The sequence below is a fragment of the Miscanthus floridulus genome, chromosome 2, assembly GCF_019320115.1.
Source record: "Miscanthus floridulus cultivar M001 chromosome 2, ASM1932011v1, whole genome shotgun sequence".
In the NCBI taxonomy this organism is placed as follows: Eukaryota; Viridiplantae; Streptophyta; class Magnoliopsida; order Poales; family Poaceae; genus Miscanthus; species Miscanthus floridulus.
Window position 1 is genome coordinate 64986535 of NC_089581.1, and position 18247 is coordinate 65004781.

An 18247-nucleotide genomic window follows, 5' to 3' on the forward strand; every position below is an offset into this window, starting at 1 on the left:
ATTAGCGCATTGTATCTACCAATAAATCACTGAATAACTGCATAGATCACACGCAATAAAGTGCACCCACATATGCTGATTTATCCACGCGTAGCTTACTCGAGTTACCACGGATTCGTTAGTCGGATTAACAAAAATCGAAGTCGCGCTCAAGAAAATGACCACAGATGACCATTAAGTATGGACAGAATGCAATAGCAAACCGAATAATTCTATCTCGCAAAAGCAAAGAAAAAGAAAAAGAGCACATCACGCACCGCCTCTCCCAAAGTGTCAACAAAGTGGCAAGCACTAGTTCACTCCCCGGGTCCTCGTTTCACACGCATCCTGCGCGTCCAGAGTCCAAGATCTACGTGCGCTAGCCTTTGGCTGCTTTAGACCATGCAGGGACACACTGAGCTGCCGAGCCATGCACGGTTTTGCACCCTATAAATACACCGCCGGCTTCAGTTCACTCCACCACACAACCAACCACACTTCCACTAAGAGCTAGCAGCCAAGATGGCGACCAAGCATCTGGCGCTTGCCATCCTCGTCCTCCTTAGCATAGGCATGGCCACCGCTGGTGGAAGCCGCAAACTGGGTTATGGCCCCGGCGGAGGAGGTGGCGGTAGCGGTGGTGGTGGAGGCGGTGGCTATGGGGGATCAGGCTATGGGTCCGGATCAGGGTATGGTGAGGGCGGTGGCAGTGGAGGTGCTGCTGGTGGGTATGGACATGGTGGTGGCGGTGGAGGCGGTGGCGGCGAGGGTGGTGGAGCTGGTGGCTCTGGGTATGGCTCCGGGCAAGGGTCTGGCTACGGAGCTGGCAGTGGTGGTGCTGGTGGGTATGGGAGCGGTGGCGGTGGTGGTGGTGGACATGGTGGCGGTGGTGGCGGCGGCCAAGGTGGATCTGGCTACGGCTCTGGCTCGGGTTATGGGTCAGGCGAAGGATATGGAGCAGGTGGTGCTCATGGAGGAGGCTATGGAAGCGGTGGTGGCGGTGGAGGTGGCGGTGGTCAAAGTGGTGGCTCTGGCTATGGATCTGGATCTGGCTCTGGTTACGGAGGTGGCAACGGCAACGGACACTATTAGGCTCTTTTTGAGAGCTACCTACATAAGTATATTATTACAAATATGTCACCAAACATGAGTCTGTCTTGCTGCTGGAAGCTGTGTTCATCGTGTGTAACACTACAAGGCATGTTTGACCTGTAAACTGCTTTGCCGCTTTACATTACTGGCAACAGCTAAGTGATAAATAAAAAGCATGCATCTATGGAATTATAGTATGAACACTTAAGAGATAGGCTTGTGTGATGTGGCTTTTGTGTTATGTAAAGTGCGATGTGGAAGCATATGCAATATTTACGTACATGCATGTCAAATCTCTGGCAATAGTATTCTGCTATGAGATTGGTTCTGGAGTTATCGTCATTCATGCAGTATCTCACAACTGTTATGCATCGTGAATCTGCTGGAATCTCGCTACTGACAAACTCCTAACTCGCAAGATACCGCAATTTCTACAGGCCTACCGCCGCGTGGTATAAACTGCTTGAAGAAGAACCCTTCTCCGATTCCAGCCCCTGCATCGTCCATTCCTTTATATATATGGTCACATGTTGTGCCGAGATATTCCTAGTCCTTGCGGCTGGACAGCGGACAGCCCATCCCTCGCGCGACTGTGGTGGCCATATATATAGCAACTAGATCTGTCGGTGTTTTGCTTCGGGATTTGGCCGGTGTCCCTCCGGCGCCATGGTGTCAAATCTGGCGGTTTTCGTGCTAGCTAGCTAGTTGGATCTTGGGAATGACGGAGCATTACTCAAATACCGGTGGTAGAGCGGTGTGAGGCTTTATGGTGTCCATTCGGGATGTCGTGCTTCGCAAAGGGTCACGGGCTCACGGCAGTGCTTCTGCTTTGGCGTCTTGGTTGACAGCGTGCGTTCGTGCAGCTAGCTTGTTCGCATCGCATCCTCGCAAGGCTATTTGTTCGGCCTTCTCTTCTCATCGCTAGCTGGATTGTACACATGTGGTGCTAAGAATTTTCGCGATAATAATGGCTCGACGTTGTTGACGCCCTCAGGACCTCGACTTGTCCGTTGGGATAAATAATATAAGGCCATCGCACTGCTATAGATTTATATTTCACCTCTCTCTACCGAATAATAAGGAGGCAAAATTTCTTTCCATTTATTTTTTATGGCCCTTTCTAACTAAGTAACTAACTATGTGAATGTTTATCTACGTTTGACTATCAACCGCTCGTTATTTATATGACACATGTAAGGATTTTAGGTAACTTAGATGGCTAGGAATCCTAATCCAGATAGATTACTTCAATCCTAATTCACTTCAACAGGAGTCCTAATCCAAATATTTTTTAGTTTTTTTTCTCTTTTTATGCAACATGTTTTATTTGGTACCATTTTTCTATTCACTATAGTTTGAATCCTAATTCACTTTAACAGGAGTCCTAATCCAAATATTTTTTTTAGTTTTTTCTCTTTTTTATGCAACGTGTTTTATTTGGTCATAGAGTCCTGCTTCCGATTTTTTTAAATTTTTAGTCCGTAGATTCTGTCCCGTTTGCGTTTGGTTTTTCTGATTCCTGTTCGGGTTCCGGACTTTCCTTTCCTGTCCAATTTTCTGGATTTTGTATTCTTTGTTCGATTTCTGGTTAATATTATATATTACCGTTTTTCTATTCCACTATAGTTTGCGTCGGTATTTTTTCTTTTTCCTTATATGATTTCGGTCTTATTTGTTTTTTTAATCTGTCGGTTTCATAAATCCGGGGTCCTTTGGGGACCGGCTTCCACGCCAAGGCTCGGCCCAGAAGGATAGCCTTCTTTTCTTCTAGACAGGCCTGAGAGTCTAAATTCAACAGACCGAAGCACTCGCTTCAGGCCCTGGCCACCTTCGGCCCATCTTTCCGACCGGAGCACTAGCGCAGGCTCAGGCCAACTCCGAACGGCCTCTCCTATCGGAGCGCTAGCGTCAGGCTCCGACTGCCTTCGCACAGCCTCCACTCGGAAAGTCTGACCCGAGGACCGCCTCCAACTCCGACCCCGTGTCTCCAACCGGGGTTCAGAAAAGAACCCTGCCCATCGCTATTCTCCGACTGGCGCGCCAGAACCGACTAGGGACCATCCGACCGGGGACGCCCGCTCGGAAAGAACCAGAAGGCGTATGAAGGAAGGCAAGACGGGGCTCACAAGTCAAACCACGGCACCAGGCACCATACCCTGTGGAGCAGCACTTTACAACCGCCCTGCCACGAACAGTATTGAAGACGCCGACATTTACCTCTACAGTATTGTAGGCGCCGGTCAAAACACCCGTACGGTAAGACCCCCCATGTGCCTCTGGACATCAACAGTATTGTGGGCGCCGGAATTCACCGTACCAGGTAAACGTGGTACAACCATGCCTCCAGTCGGCGAGACAACATTTTTGCAGGTACCGACATCCTCCAGTCTTGAAGAAAATAGCTCAACCTCCCACATGTACCTGACATTCTGCAGCGACATCAACAGTATTGCAGGCGCCCACCATTGTCCCATCCCCGTCGGCATGGGCAACAAGGCTTAGAAACGTCCGTACTCTCTCTCCCTTTCACTTGTAAAGCCATCCCCTTCTTCTATAGAAGGGGATGTGCTCCCTCCAAACACAGGAGGTGAACCGGAGTCGACTTCTTCAAGTTCAGGTTCATTAGATCAATAGCTCGCAACCCCTCAAGCACACGCTTGGACACTTCGTTCATAGCATAGCTCCTATCAATCTTGGCCCTTCCGACCGGACCGATTGGACACCCCATCTCTCTCTCTCATTTGTAACCCCACTACAGACTTCGAGCACCTGGGCTCGGGAATAAAGTCACCGACCAACCCACACTGGACATAGGGCACGTTGCCTGAACCAGTATAAATCCCGTGTCATTGAGTGCTAGGCCACCTCCGATCACAATGTGCAGCAAAACTATAAACATTTACTAATTGGTCACTTTCTGTACCGACAGTTGGTGCCGTCCGTGGGGAGGACGTTGTACGTTCAACACTTTTTTGGTAATCGGATGGCCCATTTTTCCGCCACCCCCACCGTGGCGGGCTCGGGCGATACGATTTGCTTTGGCTCGATGGAATTCCCCGCACTCTCGCCCGCCGGGATGCGGGTTCCACCCGTCTTCGAGCCTTCCAAGGCCTTCCGCTTCGGAGGCCTAGACTTTGTCGCCGACCGGCTCGACGTACTCCACCTCCACGAGGAGGCATATGTTCTAGCACCCGTCGAAGGGGCACCCTCCATCGACTCTGGGACGGGCGACATCGACGGCGCAACATCTGCGTTTCATTCCGAGCAAACTCTCTGCTCAAACCCCGCTATGAGTAATATACATGCTGTTATTTACTTACTACATTCTATCTTCCGCCAAATACCCGGTGGGTTACCATTGTCCCCATCGCAACCGCCATACGGCCGGTTCCCCTATGGTCTCGTGTCTCCTGCAGACGCAGACGCCTGGGGGCTCCAGCGGATGCCAGCATCGCCCACTCTCACGTCTGAACTTGTGGGGATGGCGGGCTATGGTCCTAGCTGTCTTGACTTCATGGACAATGACGTCGGGAGTGACGACTCCAGCATCGACGACGTGGCACCAAGCCACCGTCCGTCCCGTGAGTGCGCTATGACGGACGCTCCAGAACGGCCACCTGGGGTAACGGAGTCCGCACGGACTCACGCCCCTCCAAGCCCTCAGGCGGAGACACCCGAGCTCACGCGCAAGCACGAGGAGGATCTACAACAACAGTGGCCGCATCAGCCACCAACTGCGCCAGCGCGCTCGACATACCACGCTGCGCCCCGCGTGCATAGACCGACGAACAGCGCCCGTCGGGTCCAACGCAACACTCCGAATAGGGGAACTGATCCCCTGTAGTTCGCTTGGGCCAGCCAAAACATTGCCGCTGCTGCAGTGCTCCTACGCAGCTTGTCCGAGCCGAATGACCCTCGTGAACAGGCGATCCACCGGAACCTCCAGGCACTGGTGGAGACCGCCGCCGTTCAACAAGCGGACAGCTCCGCATTGCGATGCCGACTCACGACCTCGCTCCCTATCCGGGGAACAGAGACGCAGCAGGTGGGGCACTATGCCCTACCACCGTCGCAACCACCAAGTGTGGCACAGGAAGCCGCAACGACACCTCATCTTGACTTGACGACTGCTTCGTGCCGACTACCCGTCTACGCACACCTCGGACCGAACCGAGGCACGCGCGGCGTCGACCGAAGTCCCAGCCCTGATAGCCCGGGGCCACTGACCTTCGCCCAACACCTCTAGCAAGCGCCGTTCCCACTGCGCTTCAACGGAGGCCACAACAAAGGAAAGGCCAAGCGCCAGGATCAAGACGAGGGCCCCTCCACTCAGAGGGGAAAAAAGAATAGAAAGAATCGTCGTCAACCGGCCAACTCCGCGTTGGTCGCCATGACTGATCATGCGGGCACGCCGCCCCATCAGGGCCCCTCCAGCCACTTCCACGAGCTCATGGAGAGTCCATGCACCAACCACGACTACCCCGTGAACCACTTCTACAAGGACTGCCTGCTCCTCAAGCGCCTACTGAGGTAGGCTGGTAGGCTAAGAAAAAGAAGAAGGGGGCATAGCGGACAAGGATCCAAACGACTAAAGTGATCCGACCGGACACCTAACGACTGAAGGATAATGACGACGATGCTCTCACTAAGCACCTTGGAACAGCTACGTCATTTTCTTTTCCCCTAAGTTTCAGTCTTACCATTATTTACTTAACGTATGCTCCTGTAAGAGCACCCTGACCCGAACGTTTTTCAGCTCGAGGTGCTCGGGGGCTCCACTAGGGGGCACTACTACCTCTCTGTTTTGTTTACTATTGTATGGAGAAATTCCTTCCTACCCTAACGAAGGGGTAGTTCATTCCTTTAATTTACCTTACGTAGCTTTGCTTTAAAAATTCTGACTGATCGCACCCCGCTCTTTCCTACGGTTATGAACAGATGAGCCTCGTGGGCCACGCCCCGGGCTCACAAGGTCTCAATCTATGGAACAAACGGGCAGGTACGAGAAAGAAAGAACTAAAAAACAAAATTATGCTAAGGGAAAAACTAAGGAACGAAGGGGAACAAGCTTCCTCGAACGGAGTGACTCCATCGCAGAAAATAAAATACCATTATAACTGTTAAGCTCACGAACGTTTTATACGGGGGCTTCCCTCACAAGCTTAAAACTATCTACTTCCACTAAACTACTATTATTTTTACATGCTACTGGGCCGGCCCGGCGACATCCGACGAAGGTGCAACCGACGAAGGCGCGAGCTGCTTACTTCCCGACGGTAGGGCATCCGGCTCGGCCAAGATCGGAGCGACATTCACCTCCGACCCAGGCTCCTCGCCATCCGAGAGCCCTGCAGCATCCTCTCCACACGCGCTTTTGGCCAGGTCTTCACGGCGGACGTCCATCACCCACTCGGCGGAGACTTGGTCTGCCACCGATCGCGCATACGGCAGCAAGCTCTCCCCAATGGACTGGATGTCCGCCATGCTCATGCCTTCAGCGTATCCGCTCTAGATGGTGGCGAAGTCCAGGTGCGGATGGTGCGTCCCCACCGCGGTCAGCACCCCTGACGCTCCGTAGAACAGCTCAGACCTAATAAGATCTCGAACCTCCCCCGGGACCTCCGCCAGCTGGACAGCGGGTGCGCTGGTGCTCGGCGCCGACCCAAAGATCTCCGAAACAACGTGCTGGGCAACATTGCGAATCTGGTCAAGATCCCCCTCAAGAGCACGACACTCCTCACGGGACTTGGCCAGCTCCTCCGTATTCTGGCCAAGCATCGCCTTGGTCGTCTCTAGGTCCTGCTCTAGCACCTCCACTTTTCTGCCCAGCTCTGTGAGAACAGCAACGAGCTCAGAAATAGGCTGAGGGAAAAGCCAACTCAACAAAAAACAAAAAGGGTACATACCGGCGTGAGAAGCCTCAAGGGTGGAGAGATCCTCCGCTTGCCGAGCCACCTGCTCACGCAGCCGGGCACTCGCGTCCTCCGTCTCCATCACCCGGCCCCGGAGCACGAGCACCTCTCGATCCGCCTCTGACCGGGCCCTCCACTCCACCTCCAAGGCCTTCTCCGCTGACTCTAGGGCAGCGCGCTCTGGATCAAGGGCCGCCAAAGCCTCCTAAAGCGCCACCTTGGTGTTCACCAGGGACGCCCACAACTCCGCCTTAGTCTTCGCCTGGTGGGCCCTTTCCGCCTTAAGCCCTTGCTCGGCCACAGTCGCCCGCTCCTCCGCACGCTGCCCCTCCGCCCTTGCCGCGGCCGCCTCGACCATCTGGTCCTGGGCCTTGCGGCAAGCGAACTCCACTCGACGCTCGAGCTCGGCCATCCGAGCGTACTCCGACCGGAGGAAGTGGGACTTGTGGGACGACGTCTTCCTTATTTCCTACAAAAGGCAAGCACACTAAAAACGACCAACAACGGATCCAAAGGGTAAAGGACAAGCACCAAAAACTCACCTTCGCCACGAGCTGCATGTCGCCCTCAACCAACTGCCAGGCAAACAGAGCCTGCTTCTGGGCGCTTTCAAGCTGCATAGTTAGCTTGGTGAGTTCTGATACCGCGATGTGCCCTTGCCCCCCAAAGATGTCCCAGAGCTGACACTCCCGGGAGTCCCAGAGGACGAACCATGCGTTCGCTGGGTGCTCAGGGCAGGGCCACTCTAGGTCACCCTCCGGCACCTCGCTGGAGGGCCCAGCCTCCAAACATGCCACCGCCAGGTCCCGCGGCGACACCACCAGCCCGCCAGAGGTCCCAGCCACTGACTAGACCACCGCTAGGCCCCATAACGGCACCAACGGCTCCACCATGACATCACTGGTGGGTTGCCGCAACGGCACCGATGGCTCCACCGGGACATTCGCCTCATCATCAGACGGGATCTCCACCACCTCGTTGGCCTGGGCCGCCGCCGAGCTTCCCGACCCTGTCCCAGCCATGTCTTCCCCCGGTGCCTTCGGCTCCGATGGTAAGGGCGAGCCGCGCGACCCTCTACCTGGCAAGGCAGGAAGCTCGGTATCCCTTGCCTCCGCCACGAGAGTCACCTCCGATGCCACCATCGCCATCGGCACCGGGATCACCGCTAACACTGATGCCATAGCCACCGCCTCATCAATAGCCAAACCGAAGGGCACCATCCCCAGAACGGAAGGTCTTGCCGCCATGACACGCTGCAAAACGGGCTTCTAGGTCTCCTGCATGGTAGTCGAGGCAATACTCATCCCCGGCATCCCTAGGCCACTGACGGAAGGTATGGGTTAGTCACACTCCAAAAACTCAACCAGCAAAGAACCAAAAGGAAATGGAGAAAGACATACCGGGTGGCGAGCGGCACAACTCTGAAGGCTGACCCCGACCTTGACACGCCTGCGCGTCAAGGACCACTCCTGGACCGCGACCCACGCTCCTTTACTTCGGTAGGGGGCAAAGTTGTCCCTACTGGCTCCTACCCGACCTGCGGGTCATCCCGACCCCTAGCTTGGGAATCCTCGACCGGAGCAATAGGAGTAGTATTATCCGACTATGACTCACGCGGCACACATGCTCCAGTCCACCCCTCAGATCGCCCGGCATGCTTGACTGCGCCCGCAGTAGGCAGGTCCTCCACCCGTCGTGGGTCATGCGACGGCACTAGTCCAAGTGACGCGCGGGTGTTAGTCCGCCCCTTAGCAAATCGCCCACCTTGCTCTGCCATGTCCACGATAGGTGGGGACGGGGCCGGCAATGCTGCCAAGGGACACGGTGACCACGTCTGCTTCGATGCTCGCTCACCAATGATGTTCGCGCTCGCTACGTGCTTCCTCGATGAGGGATCCGCCGCACGACGTGTGGCCACCAGCGGACGACATCGCGGTATCGCGACGCTCCGCCAAGGTCGCAACGACCCCCCCGCTCTCCTCCTCACTGGAGAAGACCATATCATCCAGATTCGTAGGATCATCTAACACAAGTTCTGACTTGACATCGCTCCTACATTCCCCAACCCTCGTGCACCGAATGATCTCCTGCTCCTCCTGCTTCCGCAGGATCTCCTTATTCTTTTTCTTCTTCCGAGCCTCGGCCGCCTTCTTCTAAGCGGTCTGTCGAGCCACACCTTCCGGTCCCTTGGGAAGGTGTGGTCAGGACTTATACCTCCCAAGCCCCTACAGAACGGATGAACTAGATCAAAGAAATAGTAAAGAGCAAAGAAGAAGCACAAACAAAAACAAGGGAACGCACCAGTGTGGACGCGGTCGAGGCGTTGAGCGGTATGGGTTTTCCTACAACCGTCTCCCTAGGCCTCAGCTGCAGCACCCGGTCGATGCAACTCTAGACCTCGTCATCCAACAACTCCTGGCAATGCACAGTTCAGGTCCGATCGGCCGCCGTACTCCCACATCGGCTGCATCCTCTCCGCCAACGGCGTAATCTGGCGGTGGTAGAGGGTATAGAACACCCGCACTCCATCAAGGCCGCACCTCATGAGCTTTCAGAGCTCCTCTTCGATGGCCTCCACCTTGTGCCTCTCCTTATGGCCGCAACCCCATGACCAGCTTTCCCTCTCCTCCGGCCTCCTACCGATAAACATCAGGAATGGCGCAGCCTCTGGGTTCCTGATGTAGAACCACTCCCTGTGCCACCCCTGGTTGGAACTACAAGGGGTGTACGTAGGGTACAAACTTCCTACGCTCGGCTTCCTCTGAAGGGCGAAACCCCCACCGGCACAACCTCAACCGAGCTCCCTGCCGTTAAGGTCCTCCTAGAGAAGAACCGCCAGAAGAGATCCATGTGCGGCACCATCCCAAAGAAAGCCTTGTACATGGTGATGAAACTGGCGATATGCAGCACCCCGTCGGATTGAGGTGTTGCAGCTCCAAATCCCACTCATTAAGGAGCCTGCGCAGAAACTAGTGCACAGGGTATCCCAGCCCGCGCTCATGAAAGGTAAGGAAGGACACCACCTCACCGGGACGAGGTCATGGGAACTCCTCTCCCCCAGGGACCCTCTAGTGTGCCACCTCATGCGGTGGTAGAAAACCCTTCTCGACAAAAGACTCCAGCACCGACTTCCTCATGGTGGACGACCTCCAGTCCGACATCTTGCTCCGGCTTGCAAAAAGGATCAGTGAGTTCTCCTCTTCCCCCTCGCTCTCTCCCCTTCCTTTCCTAGGAACCTCCGTAGCTCTTCGGGATGCTCTCAACGAAGAGAAAAAAGAAAGGCGGCGGCAGCAGGCGATGAATAGGCAAAAGAACGAGGCGAACACCCTCTCTCTTCTCTCCTACTTAAAGGAGGGGGAGCAGCGGTTTGGAAAGGACGTGCTGATCGGGAAGGCGAAGCGGTGGGGCGAGAAACCCTCTCTCTCTCTTTCCATTTAATGCAGATGGGACGCCCCCTGACCGACGGGACGTGCCTAGTGCGACAAAATGACTCCTGATCAGGCAGGACATGACTAGGATATGGCCCACCACTACCGCACGACCAACCACTATCGCACATCGGGCATGAAAACCAAAGCACCACCGCACACGGATGACTCCTCGTCTCCCTAGGCTAGACCTAGAGAGATCCAACAGCAAAATCTCCGTTGGGAGAAATTAGCCGGACTCCTGAGTCGATCGTTTCACTCAGGATAAGCACCTGAGATACAGGTCCCGGTCAGACATCTCTGAACTAAAGCTCTCTGAACCCCGTCTCTCAAGTCACCAAGGTAAGCATGTGTTCATTAAAACAAAATTGTTCACACAAGGGCTAACCCACGATTGACAAGCACAGGTCCCAGTCAGACCTGGAGAGATCCAACATCGAGATCTCCACCAAGAGAGATCAACCGGCCTCCTGAGTCGATCGATTCACTCAGGATAAGCACCAGGACACAGGTAGGAAGCAAAGGGATGCCCCATGTGGGCCACGCTGACTCTGTCCCGAATGACGAGCTTGGGTCCTGGTCGGACATTTCCGACAGAAGCTCTCTAAGCCCTGTCACTCGAAACTATCAAAGGTAAACATTGTAAAACCCCCTCTATTTCTTTATAATCATTTCATACATCCATATGCACATTTCATACCATATGCCTGAACCCCCTGGATAGTTAGGGCATGAACCGCCCGGGGGCTCAGGAACTAAGCATCGCACGTGCAGCGAAATGCACCAGAACGCTCCATGTTGCGCCATGGAGCGGTGGCTTGCCTCATTCGATATGAGCACCCGAAACAGAGCCAGGGGAGAAAACCATAGATGAGCACCGTGCGGCCTTCGCCCGGTCTAGCAAACCGGGTCATCTCAACCTTCTCATTCGATCCTAAACCTCTCACCAAGCCCACAGAATCTCCATCGAGGGGAGGCCATTAGGCCACCCGGGTCGGTCTCTGGAATGACCTAGGCATCTACCGAGCTGTAGGTAAAGGAGTAGTGGAATGCCACAAGAGGGCTATGCCTACCCCGTCATGAACGATGGACCTAGATTCTGCTCGATCACACCCGTTAGCGAGCTCACCGAGATAGTCTTTGAGCCCGAGCGATCGGGACAGGCAATGAAACTCAGGCCCTCCGGTTGTGAGGAACCGGATGGGGTAGCGCAAAACGACTCACACCAACCCCCGCGAAGGCCCGACAGGGCTCGGGGGCTCAAATGCCAAGGGACCGCGACTCCAAACTCGCGTCGACTGGACCGGCGACATCCGGCTATGGCTCTTGGGACCGCGACTCCTAAACTCACGTCGATGGGATAGGCGACATCTAGCTATGGCTCTTGGGACCATGACTCCTAAACTCGCGTCGACGGGATAGGCGACATCCGGCTACGGCTCTTGGGACCGTGACTCCTAAACTCGCGTCGACATGATCGACGACATCCGGCTACGGCTCCTGGGACCGCGACTCCTAAACTCACATAACGGCTTCCTGAACTAACTAAACTAACTCTCTCAATCCACGGCGTGCACCGACGCCTAGGTCCATTCGCAAACTCCGCCTCACCCGATCCCGCGGTACGCATCGATGCCAAAAGATCAGTGAGCTCTGACACAACCGAACCGAGCTATCTCCACCCATGGCGCGCACCAACGCCAGGGTCCGTTCATGACTTCGACTCACCCGATCCCACGGCACGCAACGACACCGTGGTTAAACAATATCCATCTCAAACTAAAAAAACATGCATACACGCCAACTGAGACAACACAACTAGCCGGTTCGGCCCAAACCGCCTGGGGCTCGGGGGCTACACCCGCGGGTGCGCTCGCACGCACCCACTGACAAATAGAGAAACATCCTCCTTGACAAACTCAGAAGCACCCCCAAGCCAGTTCAGCATGAACTGCCCGGGGGCTCAGGGGCTACACCCATGGGTGCGCTCGCGTGCACCCACCGGCAAGACAAAAATCCCCCAGACAATTCTACCCGAATCGCTCGGGGGCTCAGGGACTCCTGTCGGCTTCATAAACCCAGGGTCCCTTGGGGACCGGCTTCCACACCAAGGCTCGGCCTAGGAGGACGACCTTCTTTTCTTCTAGACCATCCCGAGAGTCTAAATTCAATAGACCAGAGCACTCGCTTCAGGCCCTGGCCACCTTCGGCCCATCTTTCTGACCGGAGCGCTAGCGTAGGCTCAGGCCAACTCCGAACGGCCTCTCCGATCAGAGCGCTAGCGTCAGGCTCCGACTGCCTTCGCACGGCCTCCACTCGGAAAGTCTGACCCGAGGACCACCTCCGACTCCGACCCCATGTCTCCAATCGGGGTTTAGAAAAGAACCCTGCCCATCACTATTCTCCGACTGGCACGCCAGAACCAACTGGGGACCATCCGACCAGGGACGCCCACTCAGAAAGAACCAGAAGGCGTACGAAGGAAGGCAAGATGGGGCTCACAAGTCAAACCACGGCACTAGGGACCATACCCTACGGAGCAGCACTTTACAACTACCCAGCCATGAACAGTATTGTAGGCGCCAACATTTACCACTATAGTATTGTAGGCGCCAGTCAAAACACCTGTACGGTAAGACCCCCCATGTGCCTCTAGGCATCAACAGTATTGTGGGCGCCGGAATTCACCGTACCAGGTAAACATGGTACAACCATGCCTCCAGTCAGTGAGACAGCATTTTTGTAGGTACCGACTGTGGGGGATATACCCCTAGGTACCAGAAGATGGTACATTGGCCGCACCATCCGAGGTGGCCCAGCCCATAAGATCAAGGCGTGTACAGTAAGATTACAAATTGTACTAGATATTGTAATAGTACCAAATATGATACTTTACTTGTAACCCTCCTCCTCTAGACTATATAAGGAGAGGCAGGTGTCCCCCTTAGGGAGGACAATCGATCAACACCTCAATTAATATAGAATAATGAGACACAGGACGTAGGTATTACGCCAACACGGCGGTCGAACCTATATAAATCTTGTGTCTATTGCCTCTGTAACCATCTGGTTCCTGATTACATGCACTGTCTACCGATAATCTACCACCACGGGCACCCCCCTCGGTGGACTGCCGACCATATTTTGTCGACAGTGGCGCGCTAGGTAGGGGTCCCCTTTTAGGGGTTGTGTGTGCTGATCTTCCAATGAATCAGATGGCAATTTTCTTCATCAACATCATCCATGGTGACCTGGCTTCTGACAACATTGACGCTCATGCCGGCCCTCATCGTCGACTGCTCATCGTGGTCCCATGCCTTGTCAGCGCATCGACAGCTTGCTGCAGGTCCCATTTGCCAACAATATCCGCGGCTCTACGATCCGATCTATAGAACCGTAAAGGCCTTGAAAATTTGCATGTATTCATGCATGATGGAAAGATGCGGCCCAACAAATCCAAGTTCGATCGGCAAGCACCAATGGAGAAAGCTGTCGTTGGGAATTTCACCGAGAAGCAAAAAGGACAGTCTTGAGACGTCAACAGCTCATACACATGCAAGACATAGAACAAGCTCGGGACTCCTACTCCAGCATCAAGACTACACGGATCCACTATTCGTACGTGTATACGTCTTCCACAATGTCGACGAAATATGGTCGGCAATCTATCTAGGGGTATGCCTAAGGTAGTAGATTGTCGGCAAATAGATGCGCAAGCCACAAAACAAGACGGTGATGCAAGACAGACACGAGGTTTTATCCAGGTTCGGCCGCCAAAAAGGCGTAATACCTACGTCCTGCGTCTGATTGTATTACTGTATGTCAATGAGAGATGTTTCTTAGAGGGGTCCCCTGCCCACCTTATATAGTCCAGGGGGCAGGGTTACAGATCTGGAAACTAATCCTAGCCAGTTACAATTGCCATAGGTGGCCGAATAAGGATTCCTATTCTAACCGACCAGGATCTTGCTTGATTGCCAAATCTGTCTTGACTCCTTACGCGAGACTCCGAACAGGTTGGCCGGGCCATGCGTCATCTTTTGGTGGACTGGACCCTCTGATCTGGGCTGGCCCAAGCCTAGCCATAAGGGTATAGGGGTTAATACCCCCATAGCTAGTCCCTGAGCACCATGTATTATGCTGCGACATGCCGTTTTAACCTTCTCCGAACATTGAGGCTTGAGTTCTTGACATCTCTAACCACCGTATTCAATCGGAGAAGTAGGTTGTCCGAAGAATGTGTGGTGCTCTTAAGAAAAAAGAAAAAGATTTCCATCTTGGGAAGTGTGCCCACTTATATTTCTGAAAAGAAGTGTAAGTGCGTCTTGAAGCGTAGCGTCCTTGATCATCAGAGGCGTAGGGGTCAAAAAACAAACACATTCACCGCAAGGTGAAGTGTGCCCACTTAGTCCCCGAGCCTGGTAGTAGGTGATGTAGGCACATGGTGCCAAGGTCTGAAAAGAATTCCCAGTTAAGTTGAGAACCCAATCGTCGTACAAGCGATACGAGATGCACCGGTAGGTGCATCGTACCGATGTAGTCCCTGAGCTTGCTGGAAGGCGAAGTATGAGCCTTGTAGCAAGGTCTAAATAAATGTCTCTCAACTGTATGTGAGTACAAATCACATGTAGCCGAGGAGAGCGGTCTCCGAGTAGTGGTCGGGACAGTTCCCGAGCACGATAGTAATCCTAACAATCAGTCAAAGCATAGGGGTCGATTAAACAAACACATTCACCGCAAGGTAAAGTGTGCCCACTTAGTCCCCGAGCCTAGTAGTAGATGACGCAGGCATGTGGTGCTAGGGTCTAAAAAGAATTTCCACTGGAGTTAAGAATCCAATCGTCATACAATCAATACGAGATGCACCGGCAGGTGCATCGTACCGATGTAATCCCCAAGCTTGCTGGAAGACGAAATATAAGTCTTGTAGCAAGGTCTAAATAAATGTCTCTCAACTATATGTGAGTACAAATCACATGTAGCCGAGGAGAGCAGTCTCCGAGCAGTGGTTTGGATAGTTCTCGAGCTCGGTAGTGGTCGGTGCAATCCCTGAGCACGGTAGTGGTCGAAGCAGTCCCCGAGCACGATAGTGGTCGGAGCAGTCCCCAAGCACGGTAGTGGTCTGGACCATCCCTAAGCACGAGACATGCAGCAAAGAAACGAACGCTGCTTGTACTATTATTTGGTGTATTTATTTATCTTCTTACTCTGTCAAGTCCAATCTGACACGTCTGGTCAAAAAAGCAGACAGGTATAGCACGTCATACTACCTTCTTGCCCTTTCAAGCAAACAGTTGCTTGGCACCTGTAAGGAGGTGCGTCAGTGTGGGCCCTCTCACACTAGCAATGAAGAGGCGCATACACTAGTATCGAAGGGGCGTGTATATTGGCGTAGATCTCGAGGTTGTGAAAACAACCATCTATGGCGCGTGCACACGTCTACCAAGAATCTCGGGCAGACGAAATGGCGGAACTCTTGGTTATTTATAATATAGAACTGGTAAGTTACTTTTTACCAATCCCCATTACCATTGGCCGTCGTAGCCTTCTTCTTCTCTTGCCAACCCTAATACCTCCGAAATCATCACCAATCACCCCTCCACCATATCCACCTCCATCAACAAGGGCGGATTCATGGCGAAGAGTGATGCCCAGAAGAAAGCCGGAGTCATGGCGAAGGAGTGGTGGAAGTCAAGAAGCAACGAGCAGACCATCGAAGACCTCGTCATCATGGGAGTACTCCACAACAAGGCACTTGTAGGATGGCACGTGCCGGAAGGAGAAGGGTACCCTGATCCACAACCAGGTGAGATTGTGGTTTTCGAAGATTTCTTCAAGCGGGGTTTTGGGGTTCCAATGCACCCTTTCCTTCAGGGGCTCTATTTGTATTACAAGATTGGGATTTGCAATCTGCATCCCAACTCGATTCTTCTTGTCTCCACCTTCATCCATCTTTGCAAAGCATATGGTGGCTTCCAGCCCCATTTTGACTTCTTTCGACATCTTTTCTATCTGCAGAAGAAAGGAAGTGGTGGCTCGAAGATAGCCAAAGGTGTGTACCTCAATCTGCGTGATAGGATGAAGGCTTAGTACTTGCACTGCCCTTGGAACACATCTTTGGACGACTGGTACAAGAAGTGGTTCTACATCCGCAAAGAGCTGAACACGATCACATTGTGCGACGTGGGGTTCATTCCGGAGAAGAAGAACAGCTGGTCAGAGAAGACCAAGCACTTGGAGCAGATCTCAGAAATTCTTAAGATGATCCCATGGAAGAAACTGGATGGTCTGAGCATGGTCAGGAACTTCATCAACCGAAGGATCTAGCCTTGCCAGAGGAGGGTACATCCTGACTACGAGTACCAAGGTAGCGTAGACCCAACTAGGACTAGGCAAGAGGCACTTGACAAGATAGAAGTCAAAGCCAGGATTGGAGAGCTATTCAACTTAGCTGATCCAAATTATGTCAGGTTGAGCGACATCGAGCACGCTTTCAAGCTGGCCCAACCTCCCCCAAAGGTAAATTATGCTGCCTTATACCCGTAGAGTTTTGTTGTTACAGAAACTTACTGTGTTGTCGCCTTTATGTTTCCTAGAGTAATGGTCATGATAGAGCAGTAGTGTTTGTGTCTCCACCCCCTAGTGTGGATTGGCCACAAGTTGCCGGCCCAACTGCCCAGACCGGTGCCAGGATCGAAGATGTCGACTGGTCCATACTCGAGGTTGGGGAGGAGGCAACGGCCAGGGCTACTAGCAAGCGGCCGGCAGCCAACAAGCATCATCAGGCCATCTTCCCACTGTCAGACGATGAAATAGAGGATGCAGACATCTTCCAACTCATCCCTCGAAAGAGGAGGAGACAACTGGAGTCGACAGAGCAGGGTGGCTCCTCCGTGCCTGTGGGACTCGCATCATCGACCACTGCAATGCCGAGGACAAGCGGCAAAGGGGTTGAGCATCAAGCCCCGGTGCTAGTACTGGTCGTGGAAAAAGACCAGGTGGCACCCGTAGAGCACGTGGAGCAAGCACAGACAAAGAGACGTGCCTTCGCCACATCATTCCATGCTTCCAAGCTGTAAGTATTTGTAACCTTGATGTAAGATTACAATTTATATTGAATACTGTTGTCTTCTGAACTTATCTATGATATATTAGGTCGGCATCCACCGAAAATCCTGACCAACTAGCTAGGTGCGGCATGGCTCTGCCAGCAATGGTGGAGAAAACTGCCCAACAGCCGGCTATGGAGGAACTTGTAGTAGAAAGTCCGCCGAAGCCTCAGCAGATGAGCGGCCAGACGACAGTCGCTGAGCAGTTGGTCGAGGGGAGAGCCAAGCCAAGTACAAGTGCTCCGAGCACTAACCCTACTGAGGGTGATACTTCAGTGCCAAGGGCATCAGACCCAACCAAGGAGCAATAGCCAGAGGTGGCACAGAGCACGTTTGCCGATGCTATGGCCCGTGGGAAAGCCATAGTGATCACAGAGACTGCAAACTCTAGACCAGCGCCGCTGCCCAAAGAAGAGGCCAAAGAGGATGAAGTAGAGGAGGTCTTGGGCTGTCCCTAGGACAAGCGACAACATGTATATGTGTCGCGCTAGCGAAACGACCAATGGGTTATGCATGAGGAAATCCCAGAGGTCGAAGAGACCATGAAAGTTGAACGAGCAGCAAAACATCTGGTGACGGAAGTCTAGGTATATTTTGCTTGACCACTTGATCCTAATATCTAGTCAAACTATCTGACTTAGCTTTTTTACATGCAGGACTTGATGAAGACCGCAAGGTACCGAAAGAAGTGCTTCGACCAGATTGAGGGGATCACAGCAAGCAATAG

General features: G+C 53.3%; 1 protein-coding gene across 1 annotated transcript; it reads left to right on the forward strand.

Annotated features, from left to right (window-relative positions):
• The first annotated feature begins 460 nt into the window (after positions 1-460).
• Positions 461-1260, forward strand: LOC136539007 (glycine-rich cell wall structural protein 2-like). Its single transcript, XM_066530927.1, has one exon. It carries the CDS (start codon positions 502-504, stop codon positions 1069-1071), a length of 570 nt encoding a protein of 189 aa, XP_066387024.1. The 5' UTR covers positions 461-501; the 3' UTR covers positions 1072-1260.
• The last annotated feature ends 16987 nt before the right edge of the window (positions 1261-18247 follow it).

Bases quoted from the DNA above. Each gene is read 5' to 3' on its own strand.
- LOC136539007 (XM_066530927.1), top strand. From the start codon at position 502: ATGGCGACCAAGCATCTGGCGCTTGCCATCCTCGTCCTCCTTAGCATA.